The sequence below is a fragment of the Diorhabda carinulata genome, chromosome X (assembly GCF_026250575.1).
Source record: "Diorhabda carinulata isolate Delta chromosome X, icDioCari1.1, whole genome shotgun sequence".
NCBI lineage: Eukaryota > Metazoa > Arthropoda > Insecta > Coleoptera > Chrysomelidae > Diorhabda > Diorhabda carinulata.
Window position 1 is genome coordinate 41938993 of NC_079472.1, and position 24755 is coordinate 41963747.

At 31.4% G+C, this 24755-nt stretch overlaps 1 protein-coding gene across 2 annotated transcripts in view; it reads right to left on the reverse strand.

Moving 5' to 3' along the window:
• Positions 1–24755, reverse strand: part of LOC130902550 (glycerol-3-phosphate acyltransferase 4) — an 88326-nt gene that overhangs the window by 28787 nt on the left and 34784 nt on the right. The window contains exon 4 of one of the 2 annotated variants that reach the window (XM_057814771.1): positions 8154–8387. The exons of the other annotated variant lie outside the window; for it this stretch is intronic. Coding sequence (XP_057670754.1) covers positions 8154–8387 — 234 coding nt within the window. The remainder of the gene's footprint in view (positions 1–8153; positions 8388–24755) is intronic. 2 annotated transcript variants of the gene reach the window in all.

Below are 24755 nucleotides of genomic sequence, written 5' to 3' on the forward strand. Positions count from 1 at the left end.
AGCTATTAGAAGAAGGTGATGTAAAAGACTTGGATGAAGACACATTTTTTATACATCATAATAAACTTAAATTAATTTTGTGTGATATAAAAATATCAATCTCATTTATACACAAGTATTTTTTCCTTTTTTCGTCTTTTAGTAGAGTTTAAATCCAGTAGTATCCTGCCATCCTGTTTCTACTTTATTGCTAAAATGTTAAGTACTCATTTCTTTCATTCTTTATACCTTAAGAATGCAAAATAAACAGATCGACCAAAAATCATTGGAAATATTTTATTTTCATTTTAATGGAAATAAGATTCAAATTCAACTTAATTTAATATTTTTAGAGTAATTGAGTTTATTAGGCTTTTAATTTTTAACTTGATTATGTAATAATGTAAGAAACTAACATATAAAAGGTTTATTAACTTTATAGTTATGTATAAAAAAATGTTTTATTTATACTTAACATTTAAATAAAAACTATATTATAACCTCACACGCTACGTTGCCGGCAACGATAACCTCGTGATCAGAACGCAGACAACAGTGCAATGTTTTTATTAATCATATGACATCACAACTGAAAACCAATGATAGACATTATTTTTTCACTTTGAATTAAAAATTTTACTTTATGACATTATTTGATATCAAGAACTTAGAAAGTAAAAAGAAAAATAAATACATTTAAAAAAATGCAAGTACCCTATTAGCGCTATACTGTAAGAAGTTAGAAAATCTACCACTGGTAACAAACTTAATTTTTTAATTATTGAATGATCGACTGTTTTCTTAGAAAATTTGTGAGTTGTTTTTTATTGAATATTGAATAAATAAACAAATGCCAGTGCTTAGGTAATAATGTATCTGTATTCTCAATGGCCTTACTCTAGTGTTTCCTTGAAGATTTTTTTCCGTCTGGTACAACTCTTTATTGAATTAGCGTTAAACACTTTTTAAATACAATGAATTTTGAGATGTTTGCTTAGCCTCCAAAAGTTTCAGTTTTAACTGGTCTACCCAGACCAAGAACCAATGCCATTCCATTAAAAATGTGACATGTATTACAATCACCTTATGATGATTTCGTCGGTGTTGATATAATTCCGACTGGCGCAAGAAACATCGGACAACTCATGTTTGCATATTAGACATAATTGAAAATTTAAAGCATTTCTTTTATTTTTAGATTCAAGTTTGCTATTGGAACCAGAAGTGCTTTTAATATCCATTATGAAATAAATATGTAGATATCTAACATTAGGATATAAATTATAACTAATATTATAGATATTTCTCACCCCGAAATCATACACTCGTTATATTAAGTACTTAAAACGAGAACGAGAAAGGGTTTAAATTTGGACCTCTCTCAGTCAAACAGAAATAATATTCACTTGAAAATCCAAGCACTTGAGTCAGATTAAAAAAACAATTTGGCATTCCAGGCTACACTAAAACGATCCTAAGCGCCCGTCAGAATCACCAAGGGTGCATTCGATTCCGTTGTGATCGCGGCAGGAGCGTCCCTCATGATGTCATTAGTAAAGTTCACGACGACTCTTGTCAAGAAGTGGATCAAAGTGGACGTTGAAAGAATTAGCGGAATTTTCAAAACTCAAGCAACATAGATTGCAACCATGGAAAGCTACCTCATCATTTGATGAGGTATGGCATATTATAAGTACTTTTGAAGCATTGTTGTGACTCACTACCAAATATTTTACTATCGCCGCAGAAGAAATTTTGATTTTACTTTAATTTAAATCAGTTAAGCACTTATTCACTTACAAATTATAACATAACTTCTAAAAGCTTTTGCTTTATATTTTCCGTTTTGCTATTCGTTAATATTCATCTCAAAGCTCAAAACGCCTCGTAAACCATTCCACTTGGGTTTACGATTATTACGCTCTAGGCTAAGTGGAACGGGAAAGATGGTTATCATAAACATGATTATTGTGAGTGCTCAGTGAAATGCCTGCGTTAGCACATCGTGTATCTGAGCGTTAGGAGGAAGAGGAAACGAAGAATCGTAGTAGTTGGACAGTATAGAGAGATCTCCTTAGCCTTAGTCAGGTTTTTGTCAGCTTAAGTTTGTAAGTTTAAGTTAATATTTAGTTTGTGATTTTTATTTGCTTTTGTTGTAAGGCAAGTGAATCAATTAATTTTTTTTCATAAATGAAATAGTGAATTATTTTTTATAAAAAAAGAAAATGTACATTCAATGGTGAGATACAAAAAGATTATTATTGAATAAAAAAACTAAAGTTAATTATGAAAAAAAGTGTACACAATTTTATACAAAGCTTCAAAGGGAAAAGGACCCACTAAAAAAGATCCATAGTGCAGAAAAATATATATTTTTGTTCTCAGTTATTCTGATTAAAAAAATTTGATTATTTTAAAAATACTTATATCCATTATATCCTTAAATAGTATTTGTTATGAACAATTTTTATTAAAAAAATTGAATCAATCATATTTAAGTTATTTAACTACTTCCTCCGCTCAAAGTACACGTCCCGAATTTGAAATAAAAAAAATATGGTCATCTTATTAAAAGACTAATACTTATTAAATATTCATCGATCTTAATAATATTATTATAATCATGATTTGAGATTCCCTCATAAATTCCTTGCCTCAACTTAAGTGAATTGGAAGCTAATATGATCCTAAGCGGTCGTCGGAACCACTGAGTCGTTAAATGCCTGGCCACCCACGCAAATCTAAGCCTTCCTAGAAGCTCTGCTGGTGACCGCGGTTTTCACATTATTTTGCATTTTTCTAGTTAAAAAAAATTATCCATTAAAAAATGATTTTCAAAAACGCAATGGGTTTCCATAGCGTTTATAGAGGATATATTTTTTGATAAACCAAGTGGTTTTCAAGTTACAAGGTGCACCATAACGTTAAAATGAGTATTCAGGAGGACCGTTTATTCGTTAAAGAAACTCCATATAAAAGCATGATTTTGATTTTACTTGAAAATTCAAAATTATATATTTATAATGAAAATATTGGAATAAGATTTGGCCAGATTAGTAGACGTATGTTGTAGATATAAATAATAAAAATAATTTTTTTGCCCTTCACTGAATAATTCACCTTCCTCGCCCTCTGCTCCATACGATTTTTGAACGACTTGTTGATTTTGCATTATTAGGGTATAAGGAATTATAAAAATTAATGCTTACATTTTAGCAATCAAGTGTCAACGAAAATCTATTTCAAGAAGCTTTTGTAATATAATGTGATATTAATTGAGTTTGGAATTTCTTCAGAAAATATGAAATTTTGTAATAATGAAAACCATACACTATCAAAAAATTTTTAGCAAACAAGCTAAATATTTGACATTTCCATAATTGTTTCCATTACAATCATTATTTGACTTATTATTTCTTTTCTAAAATCAAATTATTACAGGCCGCCCCATGTTGCTCTTAGTTAACAGAGTTAACAGTTAGTATTGTAAGACCATGACAGTTTGTTAGAGTTGTTTAGAATGAACAACCTGAACATTTGTTTAACAATGGAAAACATTAATTCCTTGTTTTGAGTAAGTTTCATTTTTCAACCTACAAAAATATTAAACATGAATGTACCAGCTCCTCGATCAGGGCGTTCAAACTAGGCGGTTTCGCCATAAAACATAAAATATAATTCGTAATGGAAAACTACTAAAGATAAATTGAGAGGTAGTAGACATCACGAAGATATCATATAAAAGACATGAAAACCACGTTTCCTCAAAATGGAACAAAATAAACAACGAATTAATAATTTATTTGAGTAATGGAGTGTTTATATAAAATATTTTTTTGGTTCAATATGTGACCTGGATTCTTTACTACAAATCTGACTATTTGGAAAAGAGAGAAATAATTATCAGTGACTATTACTGTACACTCTGTCTCATTTTGGGACATTTACTTGTAAAACTTTTAAAGTTACAAACAGAATTATACCAACTACTTTTGTTCCTGAAATACAAGGCGAAAACAAAAATATTCACTTTTGGTGATGTTATTATTTCTCAGGTACTGAAAAAAAATGAAAACTGCTTATAATAGATATTTTTACATAATAGACAGTGACGTATTTAAAAAGTTTTTGGAGCATTATTTTTAAGATTGGCAAACACTTGCTATTTTTCAAATAGAGCACCCTGTATATTTTAATGTAAAATCATTTTTCTAAATATATTGATGTATAACAACCTAATGTTCAATAAATTTCAGTTTAAAAATCAGATAAATCTATATTTATGTTAGTTTATTCAATAGTAGACCATGAATTGCACACAAACTAAGTCACTAACAGAGTCAATACAAATCAATAATGTTATGTGCTTATTTTATTTTGTAAAAAAATAAAAAAAAATAAAAAAGATATTAGGTTTTCAGAAAGACGTCAGCCAACTCGGGCTGACGTCTTTCCGTCTATTCCGGTTAAAATCCAATCTTTTAATTTATGGTTGCTATTCAAAATCCTCCATTTTTAAAGAAATGAAGCTGGCGAAATTAATGTTTTAGCGTGTGTAGGAGTAAGACCCCAAAGTTCCCAAAAAATAGAGGATGAGGTGGGTATTTCAACATCATAAGTGCAAAAAATTTTAAAAAAGCATAAATTTAAATCGTATAAGGTAAATATTGTTCAAGCATTGCATCCTGACGATCCATATAAACGACGGAATTTTCAAATTGATTTTTAATCAAAAGTAATAAAGGACCAGATTTTGAAAAAAAGGTAATATGGTCTAGTGAATCCCATACAAGCAGCAGCGGCATATTTAATAGACAAAATACAAGGAATGGGTATAAAGCTGAATAGACCACCACTACATCAACACCAACTGTGATTATTGGTGTAGTGGTGGTGTAAACAGTGTATTCAGTATGAATATCACCAACGGTTCCTGAAACTCCAACTAAATTGGTATCAAGAAAACCAACTTATTATTTGAACGACAGCGACAAGGCCGATTTGGTTTTAGTTTTTCATGTTTTGTATTGGGCACTCAAATTGTATATACAATTTTTGAGGATAACTTAACTGCCCAACGATACCTAAATATATTACAAAATAATATGCCAGCGTTGCGGGAGGATCTACCTTTGGTACGGCGACATCAGATATATTTAGAGGTAGTTAGAGAATATTTAATTACTTATTTTGGTAGACGCTGGATTGGCACTCACAAGCCAATCAGATGGCCCCCGAGGTCATCGGATTTAAGTATTATAGACTTCTTTATATGGTCATATGTACTCAATAAGATTTATGCACATCGACATAATAATATCGATGAACTCCGAGCCTTAACCGTAGTAGCATTCAGAAACTTACAATGGCAACCCTTATGATTTTAAATCCATTAAGGCGAATTGAAACTTTATGTGGTTTATGTATAACACAAAATGGACGACATTTTGAACAATTTTATTAGATTTATGTTTTTTTTTTGGTTTTTGTAATTGACTTTCTAATTTGATTGTTATAATTATAATTTTTAATGTTGAATTTGTACCGATACATTTTTGATTGGAAGATTCTCAAGTTCATGTTAAAGAGTGATATTTTGAGTTTGTGTTTAAAATATAATTAAATAAATAGGTTTAAATCACATGGCGTTTTAAGAAAGTAATAATTAAATGCATATGTGAAAGAATTCATGGCATATTATTAAATAAATACATAAATATTTAATTTTTCTGATTTTTGAAGCTGAAATTTATTGAAGGTTAGATTGCGATATATCGATGAATTCAGAAAAAATTTACGTTAAAATATACAGTGTGTTCCATTTAAAAAGTACCAAGTTTGGGCCCAATCTTAAAAACAGTGCTCTCAAAAATTGTTTGAATACGTCACTGACTTATGTAAAAATATCTATTATAAGCAGTTTTCATTTTTTTTATCTTATTCAGAACCTGAGAAATAATAACATCTCCAAAAGCCAACATTTTTGTTTTCGCCTTGTATTTCAAGAACAAAAGTAGTTGGAATATTTCTGTTTGTGACTTTAAAAGTTTTACAAGAAAGTGATAGGGGACCGCATGTCTATATCTTTAATAATAGCTGAGATACAGTACAGTCTCAACCAATGTACATATGGGACCAATTAAAAAGAAAATCACAAAGAATTAGTCATTTGACATTTTTTATGATGAACGTACTCAGAACTTGTTGTCAGTGCTAATTGAGTTTACAGATACTTGAAACAATCATCCTGGTACAAAAATGGAATTAAGCTGCGAACATTTTCTTTTGATGATTTTCTACGACTTTTGACGTGGATTTAATCAACAGTAGTGTGCTAATCAAATCGTTTCGACTTCTGGTGATAAACAATCGTGTTACACGGGTTTTCCTCATTCATTCGTGGTGGCACTTCACTAAAGGATGAATTTCGTGAAAGTCATCAAAAATCGGCTGTTATGCCAGAAAACATCGATGCTGTGAGTAAACTAATATTGCAAGATTGTTCGAGCACGAAGCACTTCGAAACAAATGTTCGCCTACTTTTTCAGAATAACTAGACATGTCACCGTTCCATTAGAGAAAGTTAGAACGATCAATTCTGAATAGTTGTTTGCCGGAAAAATCAGGGAAACCAATCACAGAAAACGAATGCGTGCTACGACACATCAGTTCAAACAAAAACGTTTTTGAACAGTGAAAACCTCGAATTGATATTGTTATCCGCCATACAGTCCTTATTTGGCACCTAATGATTTTTCCTTATTCCTGCATATAAAAACTAGATTGCGACGTCAACGTCACCTGAAGAAGCGGTTGATGCGTTCAAATCACATGTTTGGATGTACCTCAATCGGAATTGAAAAAATGCTTCTACAATTGGTTCAAACGCATGCAAAAATGTATGATCTTAATGGAGAATATTTAAAAAAATTATAATTATTTGTTTATATTTATCTACCTCAAAACTTGAGTAGTAACCCTCGTTTACTGCAATTCCCTAGAAATCTACACGAAAAAATAAAGATTTTTGCCTATAAGGCCGTTACTTTTTGATTTATTTTTTAATCGATCCAATAGAGTACTAATAGTCAATGTTCATTAATTTGCTTTTTCTAAATAGTCAATGATTCCTTCATCGTGCCCAGTCCGCACAGACAGTTGCCTTGTGTGTTGTGGTGAATCTACACGGTTTCTCTAACTTCTCCTTAACTCCTGAACCACATGCAGAAAAAAACATTCTCTGTTACCAAGAAATGTACTGATCGATAAAAATGATAATCAAAATCGCAAAAATAAACTTTAAGCTGATTTCAAAACCACTACATTTTCCAGATTTGATATCAGTGACTATTACTTGCATTTAGATCTGAAAAAATTCTCTAATGAATGAAATATTTATGAAACGACTATTTTCAGGCACAAAAATTGCTTTATAATAATTCAAAAAAAAAAGAATCATTATATCACTCTGAGAGTAAACTATCTTTATGAATTTCGCTAAAAAGCTGTTTTGTTTATTAAACCGGGGACTTATTGAACGATATTTTAATAAGAAACCTCAAAATTTAAACAAATGACGATTTCAATAGTTTTCATAGTATATGTTACTGAGCCAATCAAGTAAATGAGACCCTAATGGTCCCGAGAAAGCTATACGTAGCAAATTAGTGGGTTTATGCAGTAAAATACAAACATTGAGTGTTTTATTTCCCATGTCCTTTCCCGTTTCTAGAAAAATTCATAAGAAATAAAATGTATGTTTTCCAGAAAAAATTGAAAATTCCCAGCGTCGACTGTAATTTGAAATTATCGATATCAAAATAACTTACTGATTGTATAACTATACAAGAAATAATTGCTTTGATAAGTGATTGATACAAAAAGGTCCTTCAACTTAATTCCTTAAAGCCACCACCATCATAGTTTTGTATCTGCAACTTCATTTATCTATTGCAAAGAGTTTATCTATTATTATCTTTATGTCATAAAGTTAAAAGCCCTGTTGGTTATTACTGGAATAGCAATATTGAGTTAATTAGTTGGCAATTACAGTAGATTTATTGCTACTAGTTTATGATTTAGATTCAATCAAGTAAAATAATCAAAAATCAATAAGTATGTACAAATTTGATGGTAAAATGTGGAAAATGATAAAGTTTGACACAAAAACATACCAAAGAATAACAATTATCACACATGAGTATAAGCACATCAATGGGAGACGTATGATTCGCTACACAAATCCCATTCTTCGGCTTATTTTCTTCATTATGATAAGTGATAACAGACGAAATAGCTCTTGATAATATTCCAAAGCACATAATGGACACGTACTTGTTGAGCATAGTCTTGAAGTCACTAGGCTTCACGTAACCAACCAAAGCGGTGCACAAGGTAAGCCAAAATACCTGCGAATATTGCAAAATAAGCGTGACCAAAAAAAAAATAATTTAAACATAAAATAACAACACATAGCAATCATCAATGTAATCATCGAACACATATTTAAAAATCTTTGTCAAATGAATTGTCGAGTGTAATTTATATAAAATATGCCAGGTCGACCTGGGTCAGTAATGGCGAGTACTTTTTTCACAAACGTTCATATTATACAGTGTGGAGCACCTAAGCGGAAAACGTTACAACTACCAAATAAGATAATCGAAGTTATAGAGAAAGTCGTCGAGTTTCTCAGTCATTTAATGAAAATTTTGTTCTCATATTTATTTTAAAAGTTGATATTAAATATTCTGTTTAATAATATTGAAACAAGATAAATAATGCTTTTAATATATTTATGCACAACGTCGTCCAACTACCCGACTGTATAATAATAAATACATATTTTTTCACTTATTCTATTTATAGAAATAGAACTCGGAGCAAAAGAAAATATTATTCAAATACAAGAAAAACAAATTGAACAAGTTGAAATATATAGATATCTAGGTGTAATAATAGAAAGATATAAATACAGGATGTTTTTGAATTAATGCGACAAAATTCAGGAATTGATTGCTCGTATGAAATTAAGATGGGTCTTTCCTACAACAAAATTTTCTCAGCCGATCCCTTTCCGAGATATGACCCTTAAAAGGGAGTGAAATTAAGTTTTTTGTTTTCCAAAATTTCAGTAAAGCTAGAAACTAACCACGGGTATTTTATGAATATTCCTGTTACATTATGTATGGTGAAATTAGCAACCCCAAAATTTTTTTTACTATCGTGCGTAAAGTACGTACTTTAGAAACACGAGTGCGTAAAACTTTACGCACCAGTGCATAAAGAAACTTATTTTTAAGCAGTAGTGCGGAAAATACAGTTATTTATGCCACGAGTAACTAAGTTGGAACTTCTGTAACCGTTGGTGATATTCTTACTGAATAAACTTTTTACACTACCCCTACACCAACCATTGGCAATTATGTACACAGTGTAATTGTGTTAGTGTAGTGGTGGTATAAACAGTGTATCCAACAAGTGAGTAAAGTAATACTTTCTTTCACGAGTAGGACGGTTGGACCACGGCAATTCCTACGAGTGAAACTTTAGTTACTTTACACACGAGTTTCATACTAAATTTTTTCAACGTACTTAGATTTTTAAAAATTCCACAAAACAATTATCATTTTTCATTTTGTAACAGTAATATTAAAAGTACAACAAAAAGCATTATTAATTTGAAGTTGGTGCTTGAATTGACATGAGAAAGAAAGCGTTCACAGCCCATTATTTTGATAAAACAATTTTATAATTGTGTTAAAAATGACACGTTCCGGCACTTTTTTTAATGCAAACCGATTCAGAAATTACATTCTTTATGAATGCAAATGAATGAAAAAAAAAACGTGAATATTATAACGGACGTAGAAAAACGTATTATTAAGGTCTCCTTAGTGTAGTGACTAGAGTACGAGACTCACATGCGAGAGGTTCAAGGTGCGTTAATGTCATTTTTTATTTTTCTTGTTATGCAGTAATAATTATTTGTAGGTAGCATTTATACATGCCGAAGAGAAGAGTTCACAAATTTTATATATATATATATATATATATATATATATATATATATATATATATATAGAAATTTCTTTAATTTTTTATTTCTTAGTCCTTTTGATATGTTTCTAAATCTTTTTGATTTTAGGTCTCTTCTGTTACAAAATTATGAATAATAGTTTTTGAAAGGAAGATAAAATTCAGGTGTCGACTTTTTTTTAAGTCTCTATCAAAATATTTTGATAAAGACTTAAAGAAAAGTCGAAACGTCAATTTTATCTTTCGAACATAAATATATATTTATATATATATATATATATATATATATATATATATATATATATATATATATATATATATATTATATATATATATATATATATTATATATATATATATATATATATATTATATATATATATTATATATATATATATATATATATATATATATATATATATATATAATTAAATAAAAATTTGGTGAAATATTGAATATCGTTTAAAATAATTGGAATGTTACATGAAGCATAATGTTCTATTTTGCTTATATGTTATTTTATTGTGGAGCAGCGCAAAATTTAAAATCATTTTACACATATTTTAAACAAAATTGTAGAAAGATCTTCATTATCATGGTTATTCTAATAAATTGTCATTAATCATCAAAATGTATTTTGATAAAGACCGAAATATATCGAAACGTCAATATTTCCATCTGTTTAAAAACCAATTTTCAATTAAAAGAGATCTAAATCAAGGCGATTCATCATCCAAAAACTAAAATCTAATTACACTATTAAATTTCGTTAGTTGGTAATAAGTGTATTATTGAAAATGAAATATTTATCAAAATTGCAAGCTTTATATTTATTAAAACAATCGCCCTCTCATTTAGATATAAATAATATTGATTTATTTACTTTGAAAGAGCCCTTCTCGTCAACTTCGTATATTGATAAAGCTTTGCTTGTTCTTCTTCTTCTTCTTCTTCCTGCTGTGTATAGGCATCATTGCCTGTTTTTCTTCACGTCATTGCCTCTGCTCAGTCACCTGGGAGGTTGTCACTCCATCTTTTCCTAGGTCTTCCAATGCTTCTTTGTCCTGCTGGTGATTTGTCCCTTGATAAAGCTTTGCTTGTTGACGATAAATATTATCGATGCCAATGCTTGGCTTAATAAACCTTATTCGTACTTTATGTCAGAAAAATAAACAGTGGAAAAGTGGTTTCCTGAGTTAAACCAGTCGAAGTAAGCACTGATAACGATGCACATAGTGGACGTCCTAAAGAGGATGTTTAGTTTCATAAGTTAATTTTTTATGACATTGTATGTTTATATCTCCATATATCTTCTGTATTTAGATTTTTATTCAGTTCTATAATAGATTGCGCGTGTTTAATAATTATTATTGAGAAGTTATAACGTTTTAATCACTCATCCGGATTTTACACTGAAGTTTAATAGCAATTAAGCTATTTTTATATTGAAATGTAAAAAGTACACAAGTATGGTAACCCGTCAATCACGATTCGAAGAATTAATTATAAATAACCATATAAAATATAATTTATTGATTACTCACGAGAGCTCGAGTCCTAAAATCAAAAGTAAACAAATATATTTTAAAAAATAAATACAAATTAATTAATATTAATTAATAAAAAAATAAATTTATTTAAAAAATCAATACATAAAATCAAACATTTTTTGTTATTTATTTTAATTTTAGCCATTTTGTTAAGACAGTTTGCGTGTGCTAGAGAATAAGAATAAATAGCTCTTTTTCAATCGCAATAATACTACTTATCTGGCATGAGTAATAAAAATAAATAAATTAGTTGAATTTCACTTACAAAACAAAACAACCCGTTAGTTGATCAGCTTCAATCTCTTAAAAAGTATCCAATCACATGAATATGACCCTATCAGTTCTATCATTTACGAATAACAGTGGACTTGCTCTGAAAAACTTTCCAAACATTTACATCATGATCGGAAAAACCGGGTCATAATTTTCAAAAAGATCATGCGTAAACAAAATTTGTTGTGGTTACGTGAAAGAACATTGTAGTCATACATAATACATACATCATCATACATAATGAGCGGAAAATATCGTATTGCAGTCAATTGGAAGCCCGATTCAGACTCTCAGTGAAACTACTCGAGGAACGCGAGTGCGTGAGTGTGGTGACGCCTACCCCCACTACGCCTTTCTATTGCTCCAGTTTTCGGGCTCGAGTCAAATGAATGAAAATAAAGTGGATGACACGGGTGATTGGAGAAGTAGAGAATTAAATATAGAATAAATATCAAGAGGAGGCGTCCTTATCGAGTATTAAATATCAGATAACGACAGTCAATCACTAATGATCGACTTTTTACTACCAATTTCGACTGAAGTTTCGAAAACGGAAACTAAGCGATTGGCTTCAAATTTTTACCAGGTACTCTATCACACACAAAATGATTGTACCCAAATGGATTTTTGGCGTTTCACAAGGGAAGGGGGTAAATCGAATAATGATTCTTGTGAATAATTATGAATTTATCTATTTGTTTCAGCTAAAAATCTATTTCGTTTAATAATACAGCATCAGGAAGGTCAATTGCCTGTTCTTTTGGGTCACAACTGAATTTATTATTACAGTTTATTGCTATTGTTTAAGGTACGTAAACTCTCAACTCAACACTTTTTCTTCGTGATTTTACTACGGTTTCACTGAAATAACTCTCTTGCCAATAAAATTCCCAATCTCTACGTTCCTTGTTTTTTTCTCGCCTTTTATACCTTTTTTTTGTCGCTCCTTCAATTGTTTCACTTGCATCCCTGGTTGACAGTCCGTCATAACTCTATTGTCTATTGAAGTTTATTTGAAGTTTTCTCAGAATATTGTCACGGTACCTGAATATACTACTTCATACATTATGGTTTAACTTATGCCTTTCTTAATATTTAATAGTAGAATTAGTTTTTAGTTTGATTCAGTTGTGTGGTTTTTATATTTTTCCTTCTAATATTTCTATCATTGATTTAATCTCAAGCGGTTATATTCCAGACTTATTATATCATTCTATCATATCGTTCAAAGCTCTATTCTATTAATTGTGATTTTCCCTCAAATTATTGGATTTGATTTTTATTTCTTCCTCACATATGGATTAATATTGAAATTGATGGTATATCTATTTTATTACCCCCCTTCATCCACTTCTCTCGTTGTCCTACCCTTACTAGTGTCCTTTTTATCATAAAAACTTAGTTATTCGTAATAGCTACAATTGAATCATAATAAAAAAATCAAAGATTTTTGACAGACAGACATGAGGGTAGCAAAAAACTTATTTATTACAGGGTGGCGCAATTGGAAGGTGCGTGGGCGGTGGGAGCCTAGTGTTGTTGGATAGTTGCACTCGTGGAGGTTAAGTAGCCATGAGCCACTTCGACAGAAAGCGTCGCGCTTTCGTGTTCGCACGTTCGTCATTCATATGTCTTGACAAGGCGAACTTATCGTTCAGAATATAGTTTAAGACACATTAATTAAACTCCCAGTGCAAATTTAATCAAAATATGGGTTAAGCGTTTTGAAGAGCCGGTTCCACGTTTAAACTGGACACAGGACACAGGAATTAAAAGATACCGACTTTAAAGCAAGGAATTATTGGCCCTTTCTTCTTTGAAGATTACGAGGACAAGACATCACCGTTAACACCAACCGCTATGTTGCGATGTTAGAGGGATATTTGACGCCAGAACTTGCGATATCATGAATAGTGGATACTAGAACTTGGTTCCAACAAGACGGAGCGACCTGTCACACATTAAATGACTCTATTGCGGCTTTTTCCTGCAAGACTAATTTCCAAAAGAGGTGATATCCCTTGACCCCCACGTAGCCCTGACATCCCAAACATCAAGTCTACATGAACAATCCGAGTGACATCAGTCAGCTTAAGGAGAATATTCGCCAGGAAATGGCAGCAATCCCACCAAATTTATTGACAAGAGTTTTCATAAATCTGCGTTCGCGTTTAGAAGAGTGCCGTCAGTTAGATTATGTTATTTTTAAAAAGTAAACTTCATTAATTACCTAATCATCATATCTTTTATTTCAACTATACCGTATGTATTTATTTAACGTATACTTAATTTCTGTATTTCAATTATCTTGACTTTAGTTAAAAATTTATGTGTAATAAAAAATGGAGAGATATAATTTATTTACATAAAAAAACAAATTCAAAAATCGTGGAAGTACTCTACTCTGGTGTAAGGAAAACGGATTTTTATCAGTAACTGAAAATACGTGGCAAGGTTAGGTAAGGAAAAATTGTTTTATTTCTCTTTCCTTGCGAAACACCAAAAATCTTTTTGAAATCAACCGGTGGGTTCCAGTTTTCGGACTCCCTCCCAGTCCCAACTTCGACAGGAAGTCATGCCTCTGGATTTTCGCATTAAAAGCCAAAATCGAAGTAGAAAAACTAATAAGAAAACTGTTCAAAAGTGTATAGATACCGATGAAGATATTTTTAAAATTAATCAAAATATTTCGAATAATAAGTTAATGTTAATCGGTTTTTTTTTTATTATTATTAGGTCAGAAATAGGTATATGTTGGACGCACCTAAAATGTATATTTTTAGTTATCTTTACTCCTCACAATATCAATTTTATATCAAAATAGGAAATATTCTATCTTCCATATGATCAATTTAATTCATCAATTCAATCCACACTGTATAATTTTATATTGAAATGCGTCGTAAGTTTTCCCTTTTAAATCATATAAAAACTAATTTGCTTTTTACATATTTCATGTGGAGTTTTTTGTTGTGTACGTTTTATAAATTTTAATTGAAAAAATAATGTGCTAGATGACGTATATTGAACCAAAAATATAGAGGTTATTGTTTTAGTTTAAATATACGTCGAACGGTTGAAAACAGTGGCGCGGACGGTATTTTGATATACTTGCATAAACTTCCAAGAAGCTGAATTTTTACATTATACTAATTAAATTTTGCAAAGTTTTCATTAATCGCTCATATGCAAAAAAAATTCTGAGGAGTGAAGAATACCAAAAATAAATTCTGTTTTTTTAGCGAAGCATTTGTACTCTCTCTTCAATTGTACTCCCGTTTCAATAGGTACAATTATTAAAATTTTCAATTTTACTCAAAATAAATTTGTAAAGAGGTTATAACATATTATCTTTATTCGTTTTTTTTAAGTAGAAATTACATTTCTTATTTATAAATCAATGACATACAGGTCTACTTTTAAATCTATACACGTTTCCAGCGATCCTCTAACTTTTTAATCCTGTTAATTGTTGCAGTCTCTCTCCTTCAACTTAAACAGGAAAACTTACTGAGTGCTTAAATCTGGTGAATACGAAGTGCAATTCGTGAATTTTATCCATGGCCATCGCAGAAGTTGATCGCACAATTTTGAAGATAGTCGATGATACCACCCCGATATTTTGCTTAAATCGCCGTCCACAAAGTCTGGTAAATGTTTATTCGAATGTGCTTTTGGTTCGAAGTCAGCAAACGCGGCACTACACGCTCGGATAGCGTACGTATGCATAATTCTCCTATCGGTATATGGCAAATGCGTTCTTTTAATATACCGATAGCTTTTTCTATTTCTTTTACCTCAATCAGACATTCATCTAGAACCATTTGATGAACTCTTTCCATGATATTGCTGGTTGTCGCAGTTAATGGCCGTTCCGAACGTCTAGCTCAGTTTTCATTTGCGTAGGCGTAATGCTTTTCAAAACCAAATTTTTAATGACAGCTCAGTACTCAATTTTTTCCATTTTCAGAAAAATATTCCTATCGACCATCTTACACAGTGAGGTTGAGGTGGGAAATTGTACACACTCCCTTCTTATTATAATGAAGAACTCTACACATATTGTGCGAAAAATAGGTGGAGGAAAAATATTGGTACAATCTTTGTAGTTTCCTTTGAACTATTTTTTCATGTTTGGTAACCTTAAAGTGGAACATGGAGAATTTTTAAAGATACCAGTTATCGATAAGATACATGAAGCACAATTGAACTAATTTCAATTTCTTAAGAATTTATGCAAAAGTAAATGTTTACTTCGACCGGGTATTACATGTTACCAAATCTATCTAAATTATTGCGCGATAGAGATAACGAAATACGGACGCGCCTTTGTGATCCTCAAGCCGTTCTATCAGGTAGTTATATCCGCCATTTTACTTTACCATTTGTAATATACATTCGATATGGTCGACACAAGTAACATTGAGCTTAACTGAATAATAAAAAGTTCATGGGTTGCGCGTCATTTTAGGAATGGTCCAATCGATATGCTAATGTTATATCCATGATTGCCAAAAAAGTGTTATCGTTAACTAAATAATAAAAAAAATTTTTTCACAGATTGGAGGTATGCTACACCCACTCGGAACCGCGATCAGAGAACTTAGTTGGGCCCTCCACAACTATCTCTCAAAAATAGGCTTTAACATCATTCAATAACGTCACTGGTTCTTCTCAAATCTAAACGAATTCTCTCGAGAACAAGGACAAATTTAGAGAAACCACTGAACTTAATTTCTCTATGTAAACATAACTAATAATAGCAGCCGCTATTTTCAGAGAGTATAACTTTAGAATCAACCGAAAGTATCTGAATTTAAAGACGTTATTATTAATTCATAATACGAAATTTAATATTCCACGGCTGGTCAGTAAGTGCGAGACTTTTCAATTTTCAGCTTAACTGAAAAAACAGCAATGCTCCTATTACTTGTTAGCTAGGCAGAAACAGATTTGACTACAACAATAAAATGAGCTGTTTATTTAAAAGGTTTATCATTTTTCTTTGTCCTTGGTTACATTTACAATTCAAAATTATGTCAGTGAAGCATTTGGGATTACTATATTCAGAATACATAAATCATTCTGTACACGCAGAAAAAAATCCGAAGAAAAATTACGAAAGAAATACACATGGCGTGATGGCCATAATACCACTTTTTGATGTCACAGGTCATAATAGCCTCCCAACGAACTGCAATTCATCATAAAACATTCTATGATTATCGGTCGCTATAGGAGTTTGAATTGAGAAAGAAGAAAACGTATCCATTACTGACAAGTGTTGTGCCATACTGCAATACAGGAGGCACAAGTTTGTAGCCATACCAGTGTCACGATTTTTAACATGCTTCAACTTTTGAGATGTTTCATATGTTATTTAGTGTTGTGATTTCGCGACGTATTCGATTCAAATGAAAGTTGTCCGATACAATTTGGTCACAAACAAATTGTCAGAATGTGATTTGGTTCTACTCACAATCTGTGACCGATTCAAGCATAAAAAGTTTAACACTGTTCGGTGCGACAGAAAAACTTGTGTGTACTTAAAAGTTTTATCATATATTATTTTTATAGATCCAAATTTTAATGTATTAATCAGTTTTTAAAATAGTATGTATAACAACAAGATACTTTTTATTTTCAGTTCGGATGGTAAATGATTTAGTTTTCGATAATTTCATATAATATATACGGGGGCAGTTTGACTGTAGAATAAATAGCCTTTACCATAATCTCTTTATATATCCGAAAGTGCTTTGCATAGTTCAACAAATTTTTTTGCAATAATAGTTCGGCATCAAAACGTGTTAGCAAATCTAGCAATTTTCTTAACAATAAAGATTACATATTGGAAATCACAAAACACCGTGCCCCGAAAGAGTTTATTCTTACATGAGAATACATTATTCCTTTGATTTGCGTGATTCTTTGTTTCTGGGATATAATGTTTCAACTGCTGTTACATATTCGCGGAAAAGTTCACTTGCGACTATGTTTCAATTGTTAATGCGAGCGCATTCTTGACAAGCACTAATCAATCGTTAAACCTAATTTGTAAATTGCTTTTTCATATTAAAAGTTTTCATATTGCAGGTTTATCAACCATTTTTGGAGTGGTTACAGGAAATGATGGCCACGGACGTTCAACATCTTCGGTGTTGATACGGCCACTTTTAAAAGCAAACAACCACTTACAAATGTAAACAAACGTGTCCTAGAAGATGTTGTTTGTCATGAATTCAGGAAACTACGAAATATGAACTGGGTGGAAATGAATAACAGAATACAGTAGATGTTTCTGTGTTGTAAATTTAAAAGAATCGCGAAAATAGATTAGTTCAGGCACGTACCGTCGAGGGCACTGGCATCGAAAATCTGCCATGTTGAACCTAGTGAATAACAACTAAGTTTGCATTTCTTCTTAGGGGATGTTCTGCGGCGTTAACAAAGTAGTAGTAGTAGCAAATAAACATATAATCTTTAATTATAAAAATAGTCCTTGTAAATTCATTGAATCCAAAAGAGAATTTTATGGATGGTTCATGTACCTGGTTGTGTTTTTACCCTATACTAAATGGTTTGGAAAAGTGACTGGAATTGAATAGATTTCTGATTCTGATTCTGATTCTTACCACGTTCTTATATAATTTGTAAATTTCATTCCTTTGAATCAATAAGACGAAAGTCTTTTTTATTCCAGTCATATCATTTTATAAAAATGCATTATTATTCAAAGCATTATTTGTTTATAAGTTATTTGGTAGGTAGTTAGATACAATACTTTCAAATGTATAAACTACATTTTTTACCGTTGAAATATTTATTGAAGAGATAGGATAAAGGGAGATAAGATAAAACTATAACATTTTACAGTTTTAACTAATGACAATAAGTAAATATGTATTTCTGAAAATACAGGGCAGAGATTAGAGCTGGATTAATTATTTTGAAACCAAAATAAAAACATAATAAATTCCTCTCTTATCCAACACTAATAATAAATAATTTTTAATGGATAATTGTAAGGAAAATAAGATTTTTTTTAAGCCTTTCCTTCATACTATTGCCGATATCTCCATGTTCTATAAGTTCGATACCCTCTTTGTAATAAGACTCGCCAAGCTCTTCAAGATAGCCATTAACTGCTTACATCCCCTCTTCACCTTGTTGGAAAATCTTTGACCACATTTTTCAAAGTCTCGGAACAGAAAAATCCGAGGGAGCAAAATCTGGCGGATAGGTTGCATGAGGTACCAATTCAACTTCATTTCATTGATTTTGGTCATTGCAATAACGGATGTGTGAGCTGGTGCACCTTCTTTTTAGCCAAATGCCGCCGTTTTTACTTCATTTCTTCACTTAAACGTTGCAATAAGTTCGCATAATACTCGCCGTCGGTAGTTTTTCCTTTTTCAAGATAGTCAATGAAATTTATCCCACGCGCATCCCAAAAAACCGACGCCATGACCTTGCCTGCAGATGGAACCGTCTTTGCAGTTTTTGGAGCCCATTGTTTTGATTGTTCTTTTGTTTCGGGTGTGATAAATCCACATTTCATCCATGGATATGAAACGGCGCCAAAAGTCGGCTTCATTTTTGTGGAACATTGCCAAACACTGAATGGAAACATCTTCACGACGTTGTTTTTGTTCCATTGTGATCAAACGCGACACCCATCTTGCGCACAGCCTTCTCATGTTGAAATTTTCAGTTAATACGCGATGTACCTCTCTTTTTGAAATGCCTACTATATCTGCTAGCTCACGCATGTACAGTCGATGATCATCGAGTACCGCTTTGTGGATTTCCTTCAACATTTCCGGAATCTTCACCTCATATGATCGATCACTGCGGTGCTGGTCTTCGCAGGTCGTACGGCCCCGTTTAAACTCTAATACCCAATATTTTACTGATGATAACGAAGGAGCAGTCTCAGCCAGAGTAGAATCTAGTTCAGCTTTTATATTAGTTGTAAAATAAACGTATTGTATCACATAACGATTTCCATGTTCACTGAAAACGTTCACTATTGATAGATGCCAAACAAATACTAAACAACGTGGCGTCCTCAAACTTATGCTATGTGTACTTTCTATAGAATGGTATTTTTGAAGCAACTTCCGCCATCTCTAGGTTAGGCTAGGTACTTCTGGGACCTAGTATTAGAAGACTCCCTGAGCTAAATATCTTTGAAATTCATCCAAATTATGTCTGTATTTTCTCAACAGATATAATGAGATATTGGTCGAGTAATTTAGTAATTGGAAAATTAAATGAATTGTAAGTACTTCATGTTGATTTAGCTGAACATTAGAATGTATTTCAGAATAGGTCATTCCTTTACTGATAGTTCCCATGGGCGCTCCAAATATTTGCAAACTACCGTCTACAACCACGCCACCACTTTATCAATATGTCATATGATATTGTATATTATCTTTGAGATATCCAAACAAATTCTTGAGAATTTGTGTTGGGGTTAACTTTTTTAAACACCGACACTATCCATTTTTATGCCGTATTGACTCTTTGGAAGTTCAGTTCTTAGGCGTCTATATTAGGTGACAATGATGATGATAAACAATTTTTTTGTTTATGAATGGCTCAGATATCAGTCATATTCAAATCTAGGAAATGAAAAGCTTCCAAAAAATAATAAAATGTATAGGGTATCTTGCTTTAAAAAATGTAGGTGTATTCAATATGATATCCACCCTATACAGATTTCATTTTAGGAATTGGCATCTCGAAACAATTCAGTTCATTTAACGCAACTTTTCCATAAAACATTTTCATGGATTTCTATTTGCAACTCAGTTGAATGAGTAAAATAATACTGAAAAATCTGGTACATCAAAATTCATAAATCTACTATCTAGTAATGAATATAATTTTTATTGATAATTGTTTTTTCCTGAATCCTGATTCTTAAAAGTTACGCAGGTTATGTTTTGATATTTATAGGGGAGTATCAATCAATGTAAATTGATTGATTGAAAGATTTTAGACATTTCGGACACAAAAAGGAAAAAGAAAAGACGGCAACTACTATTAAAAGGGACACAGTGTCGCTGAAACAGTGTATAGACTAAACAAGAGACTGTTAAAAATAAAAATGATTATGGAAAAAGTGTCTTGTTGATTTGGTAAATCGGAAACTTTTGGACAACACTGTATGTCATTGCTTTATAAATTATAGATGTCATGTTTTTTAAAAAAAAACTGTTTATTTGAATAGAGAAAAAATCAAAAAAAACCATTTATTGGAGATACTTTTCCATTGATGTAGTTCGATACGTCATCCCATTCAACTTTATAGACTAACCACAAAAGAAATTTTCTCGTGATATTTTTTTTTAATAATATTATTACTTTCGAGGACATAAAGTAAATTGATTCTAATAACAAATACTTATTCCAGCTAATCATTTTTTAATTTGATCTTGAATGATATACTGAGGTAAGTATTATTGCGCTATTAAGAAATGATTGCAATCGTTACCTCATTATTTTTAAAATTGAACTTATTATGATAACAAATTTCAATCAACGTATTAAAAAAACATATTTTTTTTAAATGACTTCTTACTTTTAACTTTCATTCATTTGACGGTAAACAACCAATATTCCCTATTTATATCAACTCTATTGAAGTTAGATTGTTGTTTTATTATTATAAATATCAATATTCGAAATTTAAATTTCTGAAATTATAAGAATAAACTGATAAATAATTATCTGTTGTATAACATTTTAATAAATTTCCATCTAAGATTCCACTAGAAGATACTGCAGCTATTTGTATTTTTGATGATACTAATAATGCTAAGGTGATATGAAATCCATGGGATTATAAAAAATTAGGTATAATTAAAGTAAGTATAATTACTTTTTTGATGAGAAGAATTTTAGAAATATGTAGCTGCCAGCTCTCAAGGTTCTCAGGTATCAACTTTGACAAACAAATTTATAACCCGATCCAGAAAATCCATAAGTTCGTGCATATGGTTTCAGCAACATGGATCAATGCCAAATCATCAAATCGGCCAGCACGACCTCCTGATCTGACGCCATAAGACCTTTTTGTGGGGATACGTCAAAAGTATTGTATACAAAACTAAACCCAAGACGAATCGCACTGGTGATTAGATCAGTTACTCCTGAGATATTGAGTAACGTTAGAAGACATTCCTATACCAGTTTAGCATATTGCCAAGACATTCGCGGGTGAAAATATTAAACATCTCCTACATTAACAATAATGTTTCTTGTGTTTTTTTTACATTAAGGAATAATCGTACGAATTTATGAAATATATTTTTTTTTAATTTTTGTAATAAAGCTGAAAAAAACTTGATATATCGGAAACAGTTGGGTTTATGTAGGGAGGTGGTAGACAAACTTATTAGCTAAATAACCAAAATATTAACATTACAACAATTAAAAAAAACATAAGAGCCAAATCAGATTGTTTAGTTAACTCTATTACAATAAATGAAAGTAAACTTCATACTTAATCTCGGGCTCCGTGAGGTTTATAGCAAAGAAAATTCAGGAAAATCTTTTTTCGCATAAAGCGCCATCTCTGATACATAGCATGTACTCCAATATTTTAAGTAATGGCGGTCGTACTGCACATTCTGTGCTTAAGTTACCACTCAATTTAAACACAATTGATACTCCAACATGCAATATTTCCCGATCCAGTGCAATGGGAAAAATGTTGATGCAATGCAAGCTCATTGTTTGGGATGAGTGTACAATGGCACATAAGAAATCACTTGAAGCACTTAACTTCACACTGAAGGATCTTCGGCGAAATAATAACATCTTTGGCGGCTTGATGATATTGTTGGCAGGCGATTTCAGGCAGACGTTGCCAGTAATTCCCCGTGGAACGCCTGCAGATGAATTGAATGCTTGCCTGAAGGCATCACCTTTATGGAATTACGTAAAAACATTATCGCTAACCACTAATATGAGAGTTCAACTTCAAAATGATCAAAGTGCTGCACAATTTTTCAAACAATTGTTAGCTGTTGGAAATGGAAAAGTCCCAGTTGATGCGACATCTGGATTAATTACTCTTACCAACGACTTTTGCCGATTTGTAGACTCTCAATTAGCTCTTATTGAAAATGTTTTCCCAAATATTATCAGAATTATGCTAGGTTAAGTCAACGAGCAATTCTTGCCGCAAAGAATAATGATGTACACGCACTGAATTTCACCATCAATCAAAAATTGCTGGCGATTTGGTGACAAACAAATCCGTTGATTCCATAACAAATGTAGTGATGTAGTAAATTATCCAATGGAGTTTTTGAACTCTCTGGAGTTACTAGGATTTCCACCATATAACTTGCAACTCAAAGTTGGTACAGTTATTATGATATTGCGTAATTTGAATCCACCGCGACTTTGCAACGGTACTCGACTTTCGGTAAAAAGGCTTATGCCGAATTTGATTGAGGCAACCATTATTAATATTACGCAGGTGAAAATGTATGTATTCCTCCAATACCAATGATTCCGACTGATCTTCCGTTTGAATTCAAACGATTGCAATTTCCAGTTCGCCTTGCGTTCGCAATGACAATTAACAAGTAGCAAGGCCAATCGCTTAGTGTTTGCGGGATAAATTTAGAAAATCATTGTTTTTCACATGGGCAGTTATACGTTGCGTGTTCACAAGTTGAGAAACCATCCGCTTTGTTTGCGTTAACTTCAGACCAAAAAACAAAAAATGTGGTTTACCAAAGAGCACGTCAATGAAACAGATAATTTGCGGACACGTATAACGCTTCGATTCAGTATTTACTTTGGATTCACTTTCATTTACTTAGAGAAGTTGAACTAAATAGCACTTAATTTTTGTATTATTCATTACTGTTGTGAAATGAAATAAAATTTTTCCTTTTCAAATATAAAACAAAAAAAAATGTTCTTCATCTTTTAATCACCAAACGAAATGTTACATAAAACGAAGCCATCTGGGGGCGAAACGGAGTTCGCCGGGTTTGCCATATATAATAATGCGAACTATGAGCTTATATCTTCTGGGAAAGTTTGTGTAAGTCAGGTTTGCATGTTGTTGTTTTCAAAGGTATGATTCCATGTTCTCATCAATAAGACGATTTCTCAGTTTGCTCTTGATAATTTTCAAGCTTGATGATGATTGTTCGCATATATGAATATATAGAACCAAAAAGGGAGAGAACAGAAAACGCGAACATTTTCAGCTGATGTTAAGAGTCAGAAATACTATTTCAAGCGTTAAAAATGATCGTGTCTTCCTTCTCCACGTCATTCAAAGGAAACCACTTGTGTTGTGAACTAAGATCACATTTATTTTATCCAATATTTCCAATTCAACACAAAGACGTTTGTATTTAAAGAACCATACATCCTTGTTTTCAAATTCACCAATTGTATTTCAAAGCTACCAATGTCAATTTCAAAAAAGAAAATTTCAATTCGGTTTACGTAGCGTTTGGAGGATTTTTGACAAATACTAAAGTTGAACTGCTGTTTTGAAAATTCTAAATCCGACTGAGAAATGCTTCCTTCATATTCAAAATTATTGTTTTGAAATAGTGTTTATCAAAAGATGAATTATTATCTAGAGAATTCATAAGCAAGGTCGGAAAGTGAAACAATGTTTTTCTCTAAAATCCTGGATAATTCCTTCTCGAATGTTATTACTTTTTTTAATATTGAAAAAATTAAGTTTCCTATCCATACCTATCTTTTAAGTTGAAGAAATTTTGATAAATTAAAATTCTTCTATAAATCGAGAACATGTATAATTATTTACATGTTCTCGATTTATAGAAGGATTTTAATTTATCAAAATAAGATATAATTTTATCATCATATCAAGTTTTTTTAATGAAAATATTATTATAGTTTA